The sequence below is a fragment of the Struthio camelus genome, chromosome 12 (assembly GCF_040807025.1).
Source record: "Struthio camelus isolate bStrCam1 chromosome 12, bStrCam1.hap1, whole genome shotgun sequence".
In the NCBI taxonomy this organism is placed as follows: Eukaryota; Metazoa; Chordata; class Aves; order Struthioniformes; family Struthionidae; genus Struthio; species Struthio camelus.
The window spans coordinates 8,542,397-8,562,793 of record NC_090953.1 but is presented as its reverse complement, the minus strand read 5'-3'; the positions used below and the strand labels follow the sequence as shown (position 1 = coordinate 8,562,793).

At 43.8% G+C, this 20,397-nt stretch overlaps 1 protein-coding gene across 12 annotated transcripts in view; it reads right to left on the bottom strand.

Moving 5' to 3' along the window:
* The window catches only part of AKAP13 (A-kinase anchoring protein 13), a 237,025-nt gene that overhangs the window by 6,599 nt on the left and 210,029 nt on the right, over positions 1-20,397 (bottom strand). For 11 of the 12 annotated variants that reach the window (XM_068957951.1, XM_068957954.1, XM_068957945.1 and 8 more), the window contains 19 exons: positions 20,210-20,277; positions 19,403-19,469; positions 17,655-17,790; positions 16,558-16,670; positions 15,387-15,533; positions 14,507-14,757; positions 13,748-13,873; positions 13,524-13,641; positions 12,750-12,998; positions 10,341-10,417; positions 8,895-9,076; positions 8,728-8,810; positions 8,196-8,375; positions 7,260-7,424; positions 5,106-5,176; positions 4,627-4,671; positions 3,275-3,325; positions 2,388-2,837; positions 211-523 (listed from right to left, as the gene is read on the bottom strand). In XM_068957951.1, the coding sequence (XP_068814052.1) occupies positions 211-523; positions 2,388-2,837; positions 3,275-3,325; positions 4,627-4,671; positions 5,106-5,176; positions 7,260-7,424; positions 8,196-8,375; positions 8,728-8,810; positions 8,895-9,076; positions 10,341-10,417; positions 12,750-12,998; positions 13,524-13,641; positions 13,748-13,873; positions 14,507-14,757; positions 15,387-15,533; positions 16,558-16,670; positions 17,655-17,790; positions 19,403-19,469; positions 20,210-20,277 (2,892 nt within the window). The remainder of the gene's footprint in view (positions 1-210; positions 524-2,387; positions 2,838-3,274; positions 3,326-4,626; positions 4,672-5,105; positions 5,177-7,259; positions 7,425-8,195; positions 8,376-8,727; positions 8,811-8,894; positions 9,077-10,340; positions 10,418-12,749; positions 12,999-13,523; positions 13,642-13,747; positions 13,874-14,506; positions 14,758-15,386; positions 15,534-16,557; positions 16,671-17,654; positions 17,791-19,402; positions 19,470-20,209; positions 20,278-20,397) is intronic. The other variant, XM_068957949.1, reaches the window with a different exon arrangement.

Sequence of the window (20,397 nt, the reverse complement as noted above, 5' to 3'; positions counted from 1 at the left end):
AGATAACCCTCTGCTTACTTTTGCAAAGGATGACACAGAGAACATCGCTTTAAGCTAGAAACTCCACTCATCATATCTGATTTTTTCCATCCCTCAGTGTTACCACCCCTGCTCAAGGCTAGATTTTGTTGCCTCCCCAAATTGGCTGACTGGAAGGAAAAGCCTGCCCACTGACCCCAAAAACTATCTATGATCTCTTTAGACACTCACCAGATGGTTGGGAGCGATGTCCTTTGCCCTTTTTCTTCTTTTCCTTTTTCTCCTTTGGTTTGGCTAAACTGAAGAGGCGGGTAGGCATCTGGGGCTGTCCTTCAGCCGCCTTGTTAGTCTGGTTTGTTGTGCTAAGCAAATGGAAAGTGCTTTTCTCTTTGTGTGTCCTTGAAAGACTATTCCTTTTGGGAGACACAGACAGTTCTGCATCAAAGTGCCCCTGTTTGGGAAGGGAAGGGCTTTTCTGCTTGGAGGAATCTTCGGGGCTGGGCAGGGAGGGGACTCTTGCAAGTTTCTCATGTAGATTTGAAACCTGTAGAAGAAAAAGTAGTGTTTTATTGGGGCATGAAAGGGGCTGGTAAGGAACCTGGATAGAAAAGATGTTTCCCAGATTGCTGACGGAAATAAGACTTGCTCTTCTCAACATCTAGCCCCATTCACCAGCCAAAAAACGGTCCCCCATCCAGGCAAAGCAACAAGACAAGCATCACTCTCTCAAATGTTTAAGACAAAAAGATGAAGCATAGAAAGAACAACACTTCAATATCTTTTGCTTCTACATGTACTACGCTATGTATCAACAAGCCGAGGGCAAGTATTCTGTTAGATCTCGATACTGGGACTCACCCTGCACTGTGCGTGCATACAGGCAGTGGCAGAAGGCCAAGGAGCAGTTTGCCTCTCCAGGAAGGGAACGCAGCACGCAGGACCAGGGAGGCATGTGTCAAAGGAAGCCTTCCCAAGTGAAAGATGAAAGCGAAACATTTTCCTGGTTTTTCTAACATCTGTCTCAGGATGTAATTGAACCCTCATGTATTCAAAGGGAAGATCAAAACATCAGCTCAACAGAGCCGCACCAAACCCACTGTTAAGAGCTCTGAAACATCAGCGAGGTATCTGCCTCCAAAAGTTGCTTTCTTTTCTTGATCTACCAGGCTCCACGGTTATTTTACCTCTCAGCCTTTCCCATAGCAGCCATGCTCCTATAATATATGTGTATGCTTGATGCCGAAACAGCTTTGCTGTACAATTGGACAATTTCTGGCCTGATTAGGAACGGGGGATGGTAGGGAGCAAGCACCCTTCTGATTATTTGCTATTCAGAGTTCATTGTTGAGCTCCACAATTAGCCCACTTTGGCATCCAAAATAATTTCTGTTCCACAGTCCAACATTTATAAACTAATTTTGCTACAGCTCAAAGCAAACTACATGCAGAATTAGTGAGTTATAAACAAACAAATGATCAACAACAGACTTAAGGTTCAAATTCAGCCCATGTTTTGCAAACTGATGCATGTTCTCCTCAGCCAGACTGCTGAACTGTAATAGAAAATAAAAGACAACTTGCTGCAAAACGCACAGTACAGAACAAGATCTGTGCATAGGCTTTTCTTTCTGGTTCTGGACAGCCAGATACCAGAAGACTCTTGCACCAGAGCAGGTGACCCTTTGCTTGCTGAGCCATGTCTAGGGGGCAGATGCCCAGACTCTTTAGGATAGGGGCAATGTCCATCTCTCTGCTAGATACTGAGAATGCTTTTGGAGGCTGGCATAAGCATGAACTGCAAACAACAAGGAAATAAGACTTGCTCTGTAGTTATCAGTCCTTTACTTCATAGGAGCTTGCAAGTGGCTTCTGGGACAGTAGGAGTGAGCAAGTAACCAGCAGTGCCTGGACTGTCTGTGAGAATAAATTCTCATTTGCCTAATTGCTTTGCAGAGTTGAGCCCTTATGGGGAGAGGGCCATCGTGAAATGCAATACATGCCCCCCCTGGATTTTCTAGTGTGCTTTCCACAATCCAGCCACCTCTGTTCTGCCATTTGCCTACAGATGACCACACAGGCAAGCCTCCCACAGAGACAAGGCATTACAACTGCGCATTTCTCTGGGAACTGTCAAGGAGCCTGAATGCACAACATTGCATCAAGGCCCTGCATACAAGGGACAGTAGCTTGGTAGCTCTTAAGGTGCAACCAATGCAGCACTGAATATCACATGCAAAAGGAAAAAGCCAGTTTTAAAACTCAGGCCCTGTGTTTCTGGATCCAGACTTGAGTTCATCTCTTTCTGCCCCACTGCAGCCAGCCTGGCAGCTGGTCGAGTGCCTGGAGACAGGCGGCGAGCTCTCAGCAGAGCTCAGCGTCCCAGCAGCGTGGCTATTGGCAGCATTTACCTGGTTGTGGTCAGGCTCCAACCGCGTTTGAGGTAATCGCTCCATGTCTCTCTTGAGCTGCTCCTTTTCCCTCTCCAGCTGTTTCTGTGCTGTACGAAGCCTCTCCAAGTCAAGCTGGTAGGAAGCTTTCTTCACTTGCAGCTCTTCCCGCTCCCGTTCAAGATCCTGACGTCCTCTCTGGACCTGCTCCTCTCGCTGGGCCAGGTGGGCCTCCTGCTCTGTCAGCTCCTTTTCCCGGGCCTCCCACTCCTTCTCTCGCCTCCGCTTCTCCTCCTGGTGCTGCGCCTGCTGCTTCTGCAGGTTAGCCAGCTCCTGGCGCTGCTTCTCCAGGTTGCGCTGCTTCTCCTGCTCTATCAAGGAGTTTGGCCGGGAGAGGCTTCGGGTCAGTGCTCTCTCACTCAGAGCCAGCTTCTGGTCCTCGATGAAGGTGTCCTGCTGCAGCACCACAGCCTGAGAAGGGAGACAGAAATCACTGCAGCCATCTTCAGAGAAAGCAGCTCCATCCCTGGGCAGCTCATGGGGACACACTGCACAATCACTTCATCCTCTGGTGTACCATAGCCCAACACTGCTGGTTTACTGCTGGGCAATTACAGGACACAGTCATGGCACGTTTACTGCCACAGACTAGGTCTCACAATTTCCCCCACCGGCTTCCCAAATTCACGCTAGCTCTGGTCTGTCAGCTGCTCGCTTAGGCAGCAGCTAATTCCTACCACTCTGGCAGGACACTGCGCTCCAGCCTGCTGCAGACTATTCAGCAATGTGGGGATAGGAAAGGTGAGCAGGTAGGAGGGATGGGGGTGAAGCGTGAGTCCCCACTACCAGCCGAGGGGATGTGCAGTTTGGGTAAGCGTCATGCAAAAGCTGAACAATGGCGGGCCTACCTGCAAAGCACTGAGCAGCTTATGGAGGTTGGTGATGCTTTGGAGAACCTGCTGCAAGGGAACAAAAGCACTGCTATTAGACCTCACTTTGGTGCCCGGACACCAGTAAAGCACTCTCTTTCCCACGAGGACCCCTCTCTTGAGCCAGAGAGTGGAGGGCTGTGGCCGTCCTTCCACCCCAACTTTCCCCTTTCTCATGCTTCACCTGCAACAACTGCATCCCCCCCACCGCTGCACAAGCTGGCCACAATGCTTCACTTAGACACCTCAGAGGTGCCTAGCATGGTTTTCCTCACTTTTCCAACAATCGGTGCAGCAGGCTGTCATTTAAAAACCTGCCTGCAGTCCCTGGAGCTCACAGACTGCCATGCGAAGGAAACGTATGCAGCAGCACAGACCTCATGGGAACTCGTGGGGTATCTCTTTGAACCGTTTCCCACAGCATCTCATGAATAAACAGAGCAACTGGGATGAACTCATTTCAAGTTTTCAGAGAAATAACTTGAACTCATTCAACTGGGATGAGTTCATTTCAAGTTTTCAGAGAAATAACTTCAAGAAGTAAAAAAGGAGAAATCTTAGGATGAACCTATCCTGTTTGCACCCTCCTTCCCTCAGATGACCCATACAACCCCCACTGTCATTGAATATGAAAACTGTGGCCAAGAAAAAAAAAAAAAGGCAGACATAAACTCAGCAGGTATATTCATGGAGGCTCTCTAAAAACACAGGTGAAAGCTAACACGTTATGCACTGATACAGCGCCAAGAGCAAGCTACTTTGGGGTGATACTCTATCCCTAAACATATTTTTAGCCCAACTACAAATTTCTCTGAATCCTGTCTATCCTATAATTACTTTTAAGACCACAACAAAAACCTACCCGAAATCAACCAACAAAATCAGCAGTATTTGCAAGAGTTGGGTGATAGCTACTATTAAGAGATTGGCTTCTCATTCTGCCATTAATGCTAATTGGGAGTTATGAATGCGTATCAATGAGAGAACAGAAATCTAATTGCCTCAATTCACTGCACCTGCAACATACAATTAAACTCCCTCTATCTGCAGATGTACAATAAATACAGTCCTGCACATCCTAGCAGTAATTAACCCTTGATGACCATAATCAGCACATATCATCCTGCTGGCAAGCAAAGGACAGTGAATTCCCTGTCTGAACATCCAAGGTTAAACTAATAAATGACACTGTGGGTCTAGTTTAATGTATTTAAAAGCCTACATGCACTTCAACATATAAAATGCATTTTCTCCTATGTTATCATCTATTGAGACAAATTCACGTCGCACTTAAATGAAGGAAACATTTAGGCAACAGAATCGGTTCTTACCTCGTTATTCCTTTTCAACATGAACATAAGATTAGCATTTCCACCCTATGAAAAGATCACATAATTTTAATATGAGGACAAACGAGAAATCACAGCAAACGTGTTTTGAAGCAACTAATGACAAACACATTAAAACCCTCCCGTTTTCCATTCTGGAAGAATTCATGTATGTTTTTTAGGCAAGTAAAAATCATATAAAATTACATGTTAACTAGGGATCATTTTGTGTGACTGATCCACAGCAAGAATGGACGCAAGATTATATTTGACCTTGACATTTCAATAATGATGCATAATTAAACACATGTTTTAGTTGATCTGCAGACAGATGGCAGATAACCTATGTCACAAAGGAGTATTACTCATTTGACATGGTTTTCAAGCGAAGATTTTAGCTACAGCAAAGTGGTTTTGACTACACACTTCCAATTTTATTTCATTTTTAACTTTTTATGGTATAGCTAATCATAAAGAAATACCTTCTTTAAAATGCTGTCTGATTCTGTTCTCCGAAGGTCCTGAGCATCGTCACCTTCATCCTTATCTCCACCTAATGGAAGGAGTCAGCATTGACAATGGTAATTTAACATTTTAAGCCACAGATGAACTTGCTATTATCTAAGAAATTTAATACAGGAAACTGAGATGTTTTGCAAAAGGTCCACAGATCTCTTGACACTAACTAAATGCATTTGCTCCCTGTGTTTACAGAATATGCCAGCACCACCAGAAAAAGTGGATGTGAACTCAGATTAGGACTGACTTTGGTTTCAAACAACGTGCTGATAAATTTCAGCATGCTCCTTTTAGCTCTGCCTATCCCCCAAACCAGCTTCTACTCCAGAAGAGTATTTGCTGAGAGGACATGAGATTGATTAAGACCAGATGGAGAGCAATAACAATATCCTATCAGGGTATATTATTGCAGGTAAAGTTTCAGTGCTCCCTGTCTAAATGGGATTTACAGCAGCATCAGATGCTGGGTCAGATAATGCCGTGCAACTTTTTGCTAACAATTTCTCCACAGCTTCAGTCATTAGAAACCTGCATTTTCAGAAGGACACTGGACCTCTCTTCCTAATTTCCCCCTGGATGGCTCATATCAGTGCTCCCAAGTTCAACTGAATTGACCAGCAGGGCTGAACGGGCTGTAGCCCATGCCCAGATGACCGCAGCCTGCTCCCGCGGCAGGGAAGCAGTCACACAGCTCTTCAGTCCCCCATTTCTTGCCCAGATGTGTGCACCCTGCTGGATGAGACGCAGTCCACGGCGGAAAACCCCAGCTGCTCTGATAACACTCCTACTGCTTCTCTTTCAATTATAAACAACATAGCATACACCTGTATTTGCAACAGCATGAAGGATACCAGAGCTAGTCCAAAGGCCCTCTGCTCCCCTGTCCCCGAGGCAGGCTTTGCTACAAAAGGCTCAGTCCTCCTCCTGTGCCTCTCTGCTGGAGGAAAATGCCTCTCTGCAGCTTTGCTGGGGCGCAGAAGGAAGGAGAGTGAGATTACGAGCCTTGCCCAAGGCTGCACAGGTTGTGGAACCGGAGATGAAAGCAGGCTTTCCCACCTCCTGCTCTACAGCTGAAGAAATGGGCCCTGCATTCCTTCCCTCAAAACCTCCCAAGACTCTACTACTACTGAATTACAATCTAATTCAAAAGAGGCTATTTCCACAGAAAACCCAGACAGTATAGGGGGCGAGCTAGGCTATGAGCAGCCTGAGGTTGTCCCATTTTTCACTGCAACACAGAGAGGCACAGCCCTAGACAAACCCCTCCAGCTCTCAGTGTGAATGTATTTGTCATTACGATGACAAGGCCTGTTGGGAGCTTTGCAGCTTTCCAATGGCTGAGGAAATCTCTACATACTTCTCATGTCTGACTGTCTGGAGCTAACACTGCTCCTTTAACGCAGGAGGTCAGACAGGGGCCCTACAATCCCAATGCTGAGAGACAGACACTGGCACAGCGTAACTGACAGTATCAGGAGCATAATAAGTGAGAGCAAAGAGCAAGGAATTTGGGGACACGGAAGTTTCTGATGAGGGGGGCAAAGAAAGAGGGCATTGGGATGCAGTCAGCTAGACATCTGAGACAAACATTCTCTCATTTGTTTGGGGAAGGCTTTACTGCAGGAGCAGCATGTGCAGTTGTATGTGGGATACAAATGCACAGGGAGCACAGGGATGGGGGAAGGTGCTTTATTTCAACAAAACCCTTGTGTGTCTGCAAATGGAAGAGTACCAGAGACCAGCACTCCTCCTGCTGGGAGGTAACCGGAGACTGGAAAACAGAGCTGCAGTTATTGCAGCAGGAAGAAGAACACAAAGAAACTGATCTATAAGAAAGCCAAATGTGTGGCACGTGTATAGAAGGAAGCATGATTTAGAGCAAGGAGAGAGAAGAGAGTCAGGAGTTCAGGTGTTTAATCCTCGCACAGCTATGCGTTTTCAGTAAGCATCATTCCCCCTGCTCATTTTCTCCTCTGGGTATTTGATCTAGCTACTGTTATGGGAGGGGAGCTGGCAAATCAGAATCTACCAGCTGCTGGAGTCCTTCTGAAGCAAGAGGCCACAATGACATTACGTATTATTAACAAGTGCTGATACGCACACATTTAACTACTCACCCTTGGAGGCATTCATCTGATGACTGTCAAATCCTCCAAAAGTTTCTGCCCGTCTAGGGAGAGAGATGGGGCCAACTCCTCCTTCTTGTTCGATGGCAGTGCTGCTGACCTGCTGTCCAAGGGCACTGCCTAGGCTCCTGCTCACCAGGCTTTGCAGCAGTTCAACTGGAAGGATAAAAAGCAATAATATCGCTATTAAGGACTATCTCGGGCTTTCTGAGCCATTTTCTTCCCAACTGAGCTCAGGCCAGAAATTCACACACTTTTCAATACTACGAATTATTAGTTCTATGACAATGGCATGCAACAGTGCATGTTTCCCCCTGTAAAAACAGTCTGTCTGGGTACTACATCCAATACCTGGAGTTCTGCACTGGCTTACACCCCCCTCCCTTTCTCCAGGCAACCCTAGCATGCTCTGACTACAGTATTTAGTAATTTTTACCCTCTCCAGAAATCACACTGGAAAGTTGCCCAAATTTTCATCTGCCCTTGGATTTGCTAACAGACTTGCATGTCCCTTGTAGCACCAGGAAAGCCTGCTGGAACTGGAGCCCATCTCTCACACCGCATTACCTTGCTGAGAACGAAGCACAGCAAAAGGCAGGAAGGCCCAAACTTCACACAAGGATGAAATCCTGGGCTGCCTCGACCCTAGCCCACGTTCAATGCAGCATCGTTCTTTGTGCTAGCAGCTCTTTTCTGCCCTCCATCTAATAGCCATCACTATCTGCTTCCTTTCCTGATCCTCATTATCTGTCCCTGACACAATACTCACAACTGTGAGTAGCAATGTCTATCTATGCTTTATGCTGTTATTCATTCACTGAGAAAGTGATGACTCCCCCTGAAAAAAACACGCTTGAGAACTGATGGATTCACTGCGAATTGGATGTGTTGGTCAGTGTAATTAATGTACATCCCAGGCTCGCTCACCTTCATTTATTGCACTTTTCATAATGGCCTCTCCTTTTGGTGCCTCCTCTGTGTTGGCTCTGAAGAGCACTCTGGAGCCTGGCAGGTCCTCTTGCACAGAGCAGTCTGCCATGTCCCTGAAGATCTTCTCCTTCTCCTCCAGCAAGATGAGGATCTGCTTATCCTTCTGCTGAAGTTGTTCTGTGGGGGTGAACAGAAAAACACAGATGAAGACAGAAAATAAAAGCTTCAGCAAAGAAACTAAAGCAATTCTTGAGATATTGGCCCCATCTAGTGGAACATGAGGATACAGCCCGGCCCTGAACAACACTACAGCGACAGCATTCAGCAAACTCAGAAACAAGGATGCAAACACAGAGGGGCAAACAAGGATTTCAGTTATTTGATGGACGCAGGATTCTCATTTCCATGAAAAACTCGTAGTTCAACCAGGCACACAGGAAAAGGGTCATGAACCCCATCACTACAATTCCTGGAAATTTTTCAAAAAATGCCCCCCAGCTCTGTTCTTCTGTCCCAGGCAGGTGTTTACCTTTCAGTTCTCTCACTTTTGTGTCCGACACTCTCTTTTCCAACTCAGACTCACTAGGGACTCCTTCATCTTCATCTTTATCCCTGGATGAGAGAAGCACACCTCAATTACTACCATAACATGACTCTGTGCAACAGCCGCCCTGCCAGAACAGCATGGTAGCTCACATTGTATTTATTGTGTCTTGAATGATCTGTATCCAGCTGCTGCGCTCTTCCTTGGAACTGGCATGGACTTCCACCATTTCGGGATCTTTGGCACCCATGCTGATCAGGAACAAACCCTTCTCTTCATGCGCCACTTCTCGTACGATCAGCTTCTTCAGAGAGATCACAGTGGACTTCTGGTCCTTCAGATGGAAAGATGGGTGAGGAGGGCAAAAAGTACCAGAATTTTTAGATCTAAACTAGTGTTCAAAACCTCCCAATACCAGTAGTTACCTCTCTCACATCGCAAACGTTTTCTGAAGCTATTGGCTAATTAAGAAGTATAGCATTTTAAGAACAAGGGTTTGTCTTAGCCTCTATCAGCCCTGTAGGAAAAGCCATTTCACCTTCTTCCAAACCAACAACAAATTAATTTAAAATTGGCTTTGTGGTTCTGCAAAATTTGCCATGTTTTGCTCTGCCTGCAGCAGACCTTTTATCTCATCTCCTCCTGCCCACACGCTATACTCTAATCAGCTCTTTAAACTTAGTGAAGCTTGCTAGCGCCTGCTTCACAAACACTATCTTGGCAAGGGTTCCCTAGGATGGAATGATATCTTATTTTCAAATCCCATAAAAGCCCTACTGTTCTCCGCAGCTTATAACTGACTCCCACAACAGACCAGATTTCTAGGGAAGACGACGTACACTGTGTGCTACAGTCCCTTGTAATCAACCCGCTTAGGTGAAAGCTCCCCCTGTGTAGAGCACCAAGTTTGTGTAGAACATTGAGGGAGCTGGAATGACAGACCACAGCTTTCGAAACGTTGTTCAAAGGGTGGAAGCAACACAAAGAACAGAAAGTCTAAACCATGCCCGCAAAGTGCAACCCCAACAGATCCAATGAGCTACGAGATTGTCCCTAGCCGGTCAGTGTGCTGAGCCCTTTTACGAGGCCTGCCTTCAAAAGCTAATGCTTTTGGTTTCATGCATTACATTCCTCTGACATTAATTTGTAAGCTGTTCTGATGAATTTACTGCAGTGGCAGTTTTTTTTTTCCCCCCTTAGCAATTCATAATGTATTAGGACGTTTTCTTCTGCTAACATTCATTTTTTACGATGTTCACATTATCCCATTACCTGCCGCCCCCCCAGTCACTGCTTCAATTTGCACAGACTGAAAAGGAGTAAGTGTATCAAGGGGCAGGCATATTTTCAAGGCCAATTATCAGCTGTGCCAGGGCACTGCAGAAATCACTGAGGGGAGGTGGGGGATGAAGACATGTTTTCTAATAGCAAAGAATGGAGTCTGCTCAGGGAACAAAAATGTTATAAGCAACATAAACCTAAATGCCAAGAACGACGTTCTTTAGCAGGTTAGCAGGCAACGGCGGGCTTCACTGCAGAACACGCATCAAGGATCTCTCAAATAGAAAAGGAAAGAAAAGAATATGCTGAAGTCTTACCAGTGAGGCAAAGACATACTTCTGGTCCTTCTCCTGAAGGAAGACGAGCATGTCAGAGAGGAGAACAGCCTGGACTTCTGCAAAAGAAAAAGCATACCAAGGTGTTATAGCTATGCTACCCGCTCCTCAACAGCTTTATCTTTTTAAAACACCAATGTCCTAGCTGTTGGGGAGCATTAGGGCTGTTTTTGCAAATCCTAGAAGTGGAATCAGTCCTCTGTGCTGTTCGGTCTCCTGGCTGGCAGAAGCAGCAGCTCCTGCAGCAGCAACAGCAACAGCTCGTGTAAAGGCAGCGTCAGATTAACTCTGAAGCAACTTCTTCGTGCTATGGACTTCGTGCAGGACTCCTACCTTATCCGTCTCAGCTGCAACGCTCCTCTCCAGTCACAAGCTATCTGATGGTTATGGCAAGGCAGAAGAACGAAAGCTAGAGACACTCACTGAACCTAACCACTGAAACAATCAATATTTTGGCCCTTGAGCAAGAGAGATGCACAAGAAGTCTTAGGTTTTATGGTTCTCTTGACCAGTGGTTTGCGGAGTGCAAATCATCATGCAAGAGCAGCATTTGTAAGCTGTAATTTCTTTCCCAGGAAATACTGACTTAAGGAACCACCACTAATTTTGCTCACAGACAAATATAAACTCTTGCTAAATCCAAGGGGAGGCATTTGAGCCTGCACGAGACACAGGACCTGGGTTTCTTCTGTAGGAGAAGAAAGCACAACATTGAGCGAACGGAAAACTTTAAATCAGAATACAGACTTTTCCCAAAATACACATACAGCCTTCCAAGTCCCCTCATGCTGTATCATATTAAGGTTGCACACGAACTATCAAGTATATTGCCCCACCTTTATCCCTCAGTACAAAGAGGTTTTTTGTAATATAGTTGGGAAATCTTACGAGAGAGGTGAAGCAAACCAAAAAGATAAATCATCCCATGAGTAATTCCTTCCATTCTGTTTTGACAGGATACAAACCATCTCAGATAAAGAGCCACCAAACTTTTATCAAAACTGCAAAACGAACTCCAAGCTCTCTGGAGGCTTGTAGAAGTCTGCACTTCATTCCATTCTCCCCTGTTGTCGTATTTTTTATGCACTGTGTGAGAGGCGAAATGCTAAATTCCCCCAAGGAAAGCTCTTCCTGTGCTCCTCTTTGCAACATTTCAAATTCCACAAAACAGCGTCTCTGAACTGCCTGCTCTCCTACTGGATTCTCCAGATTGTCCGCAGGACCTGTTTTCACTGGGAGCTTACACTACGCACTGAGGTAAGGGGGGCTGTGACTTAGAAACGCAATGGCAGCCTGTACTTATCACAAGATTTCACAACAGCAGCATGACTTGCTTCATCCACCCTCTAAAGTCAGTAGTATCCTTGGGAGCTTAGAAAACATCTGTAAACTTCCTGTTTCCAAAACCTCACGATCAATCATATTCTATCTTGAATTTAGTATATCTCTGTCTCATTGCACAGCATAACACCAAACAGCTACCAGATGCCACTCATCCCCAAGTACGGGGGTTTTAAACAGCTGATGCTGAGAGGGAGAGGGGGAAAAAAAAGCCCAGTCTTTCTGAAAAGTCTAAAACAGAGCATCGTCTGCTCTTAGCAGTACCGTGGTCCTAGCTTAAGGTCTCCTTGGGAGATTTAGTGCTTAATTCAATAGCAAATGTCAGTGCAATGCTTTGCTTAGTAGAGCAAGGCACTTTAGAAAAATTATTTCCATTAGATAACAAACAAAAAACAATTCAAGAGAACCAGTAACTAATAATACACATGAAACCAAGTTTGAGGAAGCTGCAGGGACACCAGAGCCTCTCCATCCTCCTCACCTCCCCCCTAGTACAGTGTCAGTTTGCCTCAGCAGCTCAAGCAGTCTGAGAGAAATACATGTCCAGGACCCTGCTCTGGAGTCGTCGGTGGGAGAGGGGACATCGCTCTGAGCCCAGACAGCGCTACTGCAGGCCTTTAGACCAAAGGAAACGCAGCACTGCTTGTGGGCAGACACTTCAGGTTTGGTTTCAGCTTCAGCATGTGCTTCCTGGAATCTTGGCACATGCGTATTTAGGTGCAGACACATGACTCAACGCTCTGGGCAAGTGTAGCGTCATAATGTTCTCATGACCCAAAGCATCCACTGGTAATTACGTTCCTCAGCTGATACACTAAGACGCCATTTCCTTGCGAGCCTTCAGCAAGCATCCAGTCATAGGGTGGAAAAAAACAGCTGCCACCTCAGAAACAGCTCAAGGTATCAGAAATGCTAGGATGGGAATTGAATGCAAAGCAAGTGGAAAGCCACTGTAAAAATCTCTCAAACCAGAAGAATAAATAACCGCTGGAGATGGCAAGTCTGAGGAAGAATTCTACACCCAACAATCGCAAGGCAAGATATTCTTACCTTTCAACCGGCTCGCTGCATTTTTCAGTGAAACAGGCCCATCTCGGATGAGCTTCCGATGCCGCAAGTCCTCTCTTGCAAACATCTGGCCGCTCTTCATCCTCATGATGGACTTGCTATCTGTCCGGTTGTAAATCTCATCAAGACGCATTTTCTTTTCATAATTGCTGACTTTGCTATTGACCGCAGCAATCACATCTTTAACAAGGTTTAACGACTGAGTCAAGTCTTGATGTTCCACTTCATTTTCTTTGAACAAAAACAGAAACACCTCCATTTCACTTCATCCCTGTGTGGATTCTAACTTTCCACTTCTGCTCCCTTCCTTCCTTCCTTTCATCCATCCCAAATTTGTGTACTGCAACTTTTTAATGCTTTCCTGAGATAGATTACATTTTCTCCTCGTAAGGAGAATTTCACAAGCCTTTTCACATATATGGTTGAGGTTCAGGGCTACTCCAATATACTCTGCAAACAGACAGAATATATGAAATGCACAAATTGATCACATATTCCAGCCATTACCCAAAAGAACAGGCTGAGAGATTTCTGCATCTAAGGCTGTCGCCCCATAATTATCTAGGGATAGACTTACGTCAGCTAAATCATGGCAGCCAAATAACTAATCCTGAAAGCAGACATGAAACCCAGTTGTTTAATTATAGTAGTACTAGACAGTAATGACAATTCTAAGAAAATCTACTTCAGTTGAAAAGGATCCAGGAAACTTACACCATATGAACCCATACCTAGGAAAGAGGAACTGGTCCCTACCTTTGGTGTACTGCAGTATCCTTTGTAACAAGACTGGGTACTTTGTGATTCTCTGTGTTACCAATAAGATACACTCAGGAATCCCAAGACGTCTCACCACCGAGCTGCTCATTTTTTTCTAAGGAGCAAAGAAGAAAATTTCAATTCTGGTGAGTGAACTGCTCATCAGAGTGCAGAGAGGATACGCTTTTTGCATCATCTGTGAATCTTCTATCAGGTCCTACCTTGACAAATGCCTGAAACCGCTTGTCCTTTGAGTACAGATCTTTGAAGTTATTTACAGCCTCATTGTGATGCCCGCAGAACTTGCCGTACGTTTTCTTCATTCGCTCAGCACTCTCACCAGAGAACTGCAAGAGATAAGACACAAAAATCTATCGAGCTCTTGGCACAATATCCCATCACTACCTGTCAGTCTCTCAAAAGAACTTTACGGGACCAGATCAGTCCAAAACATGCTAAACTAAGCAATTAACCTCTACAATTTGAAGAGCTGAGTTTGGGACTTCACTGCATTCACACTGAATTAACACAAAAATCTAGGATTCCACCTCAGAGGGCTTAAAAGCCCCTCCAAATGTCAAGATGAACAAAAGGAGCAAAGGAGAAAATACAGGCGTAGAAGAGTAGAAGGACCCACCCAAAGTTATACAGCAGGTCAGTAACTCAGCCAAGAAATAGGACTTGCGCACCTACAGCTGTGGGCTAACGGTCTATCCTCCAGGTTATGGTCGAACTGTTCTGCACTATTATGGAACGTGTTTCTCCCCCACAATATAAAGACAACAGATTGTCATCGTTATACCTTGTCCTGAAAGAGCTCAAAGTGCTTAAAAAAGCAGAGGCAGATACATGGAAAGCAAAGGCACAATCAGCTGTGGTTATCTAATTAGTATAAACAGGAAGGAAGGAGGAGTAAGAACCTGAGAGTGCTTGGTTTCCAGCTATACTCTCAGAAAAGGTAATTATTCTCCAGAGCTCACCTGATTCACCAGGATGTCACCTATCCTCTTGATAACAAAGTTCTTCTCACTTTTGTCTGCCAAGGACTCCCTCTTCCTTTCCAGAATCCGCTGGAAGAAGTGACTGTGGATGTGCAGCAAGTTTTCCAGGCAGGGGAAGATCTTGTCTACTACATGTTGATCATACTGCAGCTCCTTTACCATCCCTGCACTGTATACATCATTCATTATCTTCAGGGTGCGGACATGGTGCATTTCTGTCTGCATTAGCTCTGTATAGGATGAGGACAAGGTCAAAAACATGCTTACTGCAGAGGACTTGGATGTACGGCACAACGAAAAGCTGTCAATAGAAAGCCCTGCTATGCAAGCTTCTCTAGAGTGGCTTTCGAAAATTTAAATGATGTCAGGTATTCAGGTATCATTCAATAGCTTTACCTTTGGCAGAAACACGGGGACAGAGTAGCCCAGCAACTAAGAGCTTCTGACGTTGCTGCTAAGGTCTGAACCTTTCACATTGTTATCTCAACACCACACTTCCAGCCTCAACATAGTTCATTTTTGTTGCAATACAGGATGGCTCTTGTATCAGGAAGGAGAAGACACTGATAAAATTAGCTAGCTGCTCTGTCATAACTGGGTTTAAATGCCCTAAGCAGACAAGTGAGGAGAAACAATTTCTTTGTTTCTCCTTTTTTTTTTTTGGATGGCTTCTGCATACAAAGGCAGAAAGACAAAACCTTCACAGAAAATTAATTTTCTAAGAATTTTAAGAACAAAACTTTGGCTTCTGAGAAACCAAAGTAAATGTTCCCATTCATTGGTATAAAGCTTCCCAAATAGACGTATATAAGAAGTTATCTAAAAATCAATGAAAAATTAAAACATGGGTATGTCTCACCGTAAATGACATCTTGCCGTTTGACAATATCTTTCTTCTGCTGTCGTAAGAACTTGCTGTCCACTACTTGGCTCCAGGATTCTGCCTCCAGCTGCTTCGAATCTAGTTCCAAGTCTCCCATCAGCTGTCCTTCATTCATGTCTGCACCTTCACAAAGCAACACAAGTATTACGAAGATGCAGATAACTTGTCTCATTTGAGATTCCTGCTTATTCAACAGGTTCAGACATTCTTTGTCATGCCACCAGCATCATACACATTCTCCTTTCCCGATACAGAAATGATTATATGGAATTATATCAAGTAAGGACTATGTTACGAAAATCACTTTTAAAGGTAATTTGGTCACTGCACAAAAGTAATTCACAATTTTCACATAGACCAAATTCTAACTCAGATAAAAAATAATGAATCATTAATCTGTGCTGTAATGGCACAGTAATCAACACACAATTTGCCTTCATTTATATCGCTAAATGGAGAGAACTTAGAGCTACGTAAAGTCTGTATTTTCAAGATTAGAAAGGTAGAATTACTGCAAGTGGAGCTGAACGCTGCATATATTACATATATATATATACACACACACACACACACACACACAAATATATATAAGCAAGATTGTCCAGCATGTCCTTGTTTAGTTCTTTTCAGGTACATACTGTAAAAATATTGATTATACCTTGGAAAACTTCAGGAATAAAAAATGATTATAGTTGAGAAATGAATTTAACTGCATTAACTGATGTAACTTTTGAGAGCAAAAAGCTAAACAGTACCCTTCTTCCCTCCCTGCTCTGGGGGAAAAAACCTACCAGCATGGGAAAAACAAAAACGAACAAACAAAAAAAACCAAAATAGGTAGCTGAAATGAATGGGCCAGAAGAACAGAATGAAAGAGGAAATACTTGTCCCTGAGCTAAATTCCAAGTAACGCAACCGTAACTGAAACCTTCCATAAGTTTTCCCACAACTCAATGGGCTCAATAGGCCCCTACTATGTGGGGCCTTGCTTTAGTTTGTCACACCAACATTGTTATATCAAAGTCATTACACTTCAATTGTCCATTAAAAAGAAAAACTCATGTTGAAACATCAAAATGGATTTTCTATTTTTGGAAAGCAGCATTGAGGCCTTCCTGTCCTTACATATGCCATGAGGATCTCTTACCCTCATCAATTAGTGATTCCATGGATTCGTTCACCCGGCTGATTTTATGCAAAGAGTCTGTTGACTGCGACAGGAATTTCCAAGTATGTATTAAGCTGTCATCATTGCCCACTCTGTAGATAAACAGAGACACAGAATGTAGTTCAGGACATCAAAACCCAGTCAATAGCCTTTTCAAGGATACAGAAGAAATGCCATTTTAAATGCAAACGTAAAGCCAAAGCAAGCGTTGCCTAGTTACACACAGAAACGTACTTCTATTGTTTTCTAATGACTACACAACAGGACTAAAAAGCTATAAGATCTAAGCTTTCAGGTGATGGGGCTTCCTCCATAAAGAATGTTGAACAGCTAAGGTTTTATGATCTGGACAACTTCTTTTCATTGCTTTCCGTTTTTATACTGTTACTTCCCCTCCTCATTTTGGTTGGGATAGGCAGTGACCAAAGTGCAATATGGAAGGCCGTCCAAGAGCCTTTATCACTAGCTCTAAGCATGATTAGAAAAACGAACGGAAATAAATTTCACAGTGAATCCCACAATACCCAGGGAATGTCAAGGAACCAGAACACCCCAGTCGATGCTACTGTCCCAGAAGATAAACAGTTGACTGTATGTGAAATTGCTCAGTACTCAGGTAGTGTAGGAATTACTATGTCTTTTGTAATCAATTATGTATAATGCATTCCTAAAACATCATGAAAATCTCCAACTCTGTGCATCCACCCTATCGTTATGGACACAAAAGTTAATACAAGACTGGAGATGTAAGTAAGCGCTCACATCATACCAAACCCACGGTAAGAATTTCTTCCTGGAGCTCAGAGCATCTCTGTGAAGCTGCCGTGAATGTAAAACGGCCAGCTCAGATGCCTCTGAAGTGAAACCACAGCTAAATCAACTCACAAAACCTGACTGTGCATAAAAGCTAATTGCAATCATATATAATATGGGTATTTCTGATGCTGTAATCCTCTTTCCTACCTTTAACACAGATCATACTATACAAACCTATTTTTAATGAGATCTGATTTTTTTTTTATGCTCACAGCATCAGATCATACACATATACTTGCAGGCACAGTGAGGAACCTTACCCTGCAATGTTCTGTATGGAGACACTCTTTGAAAGTGCTGTAGTCTGTTGTGATCTCCTGTTATTGAATATCGAGGTTACGGTGTTTTCATCAGGAGCAAGTATTGCAGAGCGCGGGCGCTCCTTAGGCTGCGAGCCTAGAAGGGAAGACGCAACGGTGCTGTCAACTGCAACAGTGATAACTTAAAGGAATTAGGCCCTAAAATTCACTTCCTTTTCTCTCTAGGATCATCACCAGCTGATCCTAAGTGATTAGAAACAGTCATAACTCCTGAAGTCTGAGGTTTCTCGCTCTCCTGAACCACTACTGTGGTGTGAATTAACGTAATGCAGGATTTGGTCATGAAGTCTCTAATTAAGGCAAAGTCCCACTCGCTTTGGATTTTTGCTCAAATAGAAAAATGCGAGTATTAGGTGCTCAAATACCTTTTAACACAGTCTAGGTCTCCTGCACAGTATTAATGCAGTATGATTGATGTGAGCTATCCAGGAAACTTTATCCTCTTACGACATAACATGCTTAAGTCTAATTCAATTCTACTGCACTGTAAGAAAACCAAAGACAAGGACTTGTTAACTGTTATCTTTTCTGTGATAATAACACAGCTCAGCAGCGTTCCTGTGCAGAGAGGCAGGGTCTGAACCCTTCTTACCAAACTAAGCACTACTCTTTTCAAGAAGGAAAGAAAATCAACTCCTTTGTGGGGCTGACTGTACTGCACTGCACTTGCACATAAGAGATGGGTCGAATCTGCAGGTCCAGAAAGGTATTTTTGGAGAACTGAATTTAATTTTATTTAATGAATAATCACACGTAGCAACCTACTGTGTTGCTTTTTAGTTTCTCTGGGCAAGGAGTTCCTTCTTCATGCTTCTAGTGAAATCTTCTGAGCCAGGTCATACTACCAGTACACACCACAGAGACACACCAGTCCCTATCCCCTTTCACAGAAGTGAACAGCCATTTTCTCCTACTTTCAACTAATCTTTCCATCTCAATTCCAAATGCTGCCTTCTTCAGATGGCTTTCTAGTTTCTAGAGTGGTACTTCAGAATTTCCCATAAAACCCACAAAGGGTACACCTACACCAAACAGTGTGGTACGACACAGTGATCTCCAAGCTAGAACAACTAAGCTTGTCTAATCATGGTACTACAGAATCTATGTGGGCTATTTCATTTTCACTTCTCACCCCTCAAGTCACTTCAGGTAGCTCTACAGCACAGTGTATATCCCTATGCCAGCATGCAGAATTTGTCAGTATTGCTCCTGTTCAAAAATTAATCTTTCTGTTTCTTACTACATCAAAATATAAGAATATTCCAAAAGTTATTTTAAACAAACACCTTCTCAACTTGCTATCTTAGCTTTTCATGTTAATATAATATCTGTAGCCAGATTCTTTTCAACATCAGACACACATGAACATAAGCTACGTCTTCCAGATTTTGTGGACTTATCAGCTGTAGCCCTTGGGGAAGTCAGAGCAGCCAAGCAGCTATTCTAAACTTAACATGACTTTACATTTGCTTAAAGTTACTTGGACAGTGCAGAAGTGGAGAAACTGTCTGCACAACTGTAGCACAACTTCTGAAATCCTAAACACGGCTTATCATGCCCAGAGGATGCTCTCATCCCTGTATTATTAAAGGTTTGTCTTTCATAACATGCAATATTAGCTGGTCATAACAGTTAAGAACAGCAGCTAGAGACCACCACCAACACAGAGGGAAGAGAAGCTTACTTACTTTTGTTTCTCATGGTTACTGTGGGTAATGAAGAGGTATCATGTGCCTGCAGCATCCCTTTCTGTGGCTGAAAGAAAAAGGAAATTCACGGTAACTTCTCCTCCCTTTCCCCATGAGGCTGTACCACCTAGCTAAAATTAAAAAGCAATGTTTTTCTGAATCCTCTCAGAACAGATTAGTCCTTGGGTACATACAGACGGCATTAAAACCCTCATCAGCTGCAGTAGTTGCCATCAGTGAAACAGGCAAAATCACAGAGGGACAAATGTGCAATAAATAGTAAAATGGAAAGAAAAAGGATTGACATTACTAAAGAGAACAACTAAAAGTCATAGAGGAGATTTTCTAATTCTCCTCATAACTGTATTGATTATTGATTCACAGTTGTGCTAGCTTGGAGAGCCATACTGCAGAAGAGATCCCTCACATCTGGGGCGAGCATGATTCTGTTCTTGACACACATGAACATAAACCTCACATAAACAGCACGCCTACTTAACACGCTCACCGCGGCTGCTGCATTCTCATTCACTCTCCAACACCAATCTAAACCTGCCCCCGTTTCAAGAAAGTCAGCTTTTAGTTTCTATTTTTTCAGCTGTCAAGAGGGGTAACAAAATTAATCTACGAGCTGCCTAAGTACGATGAATTTCAGGAGTCTAGGAGGAATTATTCACTATAGCACAGGGTCTGGTCCTTCCCGACAAGCTGGAAAGCTTTGCACAATACAGTGGAAGGTGTCGTGTATCTGCACCCTCTGTCGTTTAGACAGGGCTCTCCTTCAATACAGCAGACGGCATCTCTTACCTTCATTTTGACCTTGGCACAAGAGGCAAAACTCTCCTTACAGCCTTTGTGAACAATTGCATTGCAGTCTGTCACGAGCAAAACACAACAAAACAAAACACAACACAGAAAACAGGTCAGTATTTGCCATTTGCATTTTGAACTGCTGTCTTGCCTAACTGAGATTTACAACTTTCAGTCACCGGTGC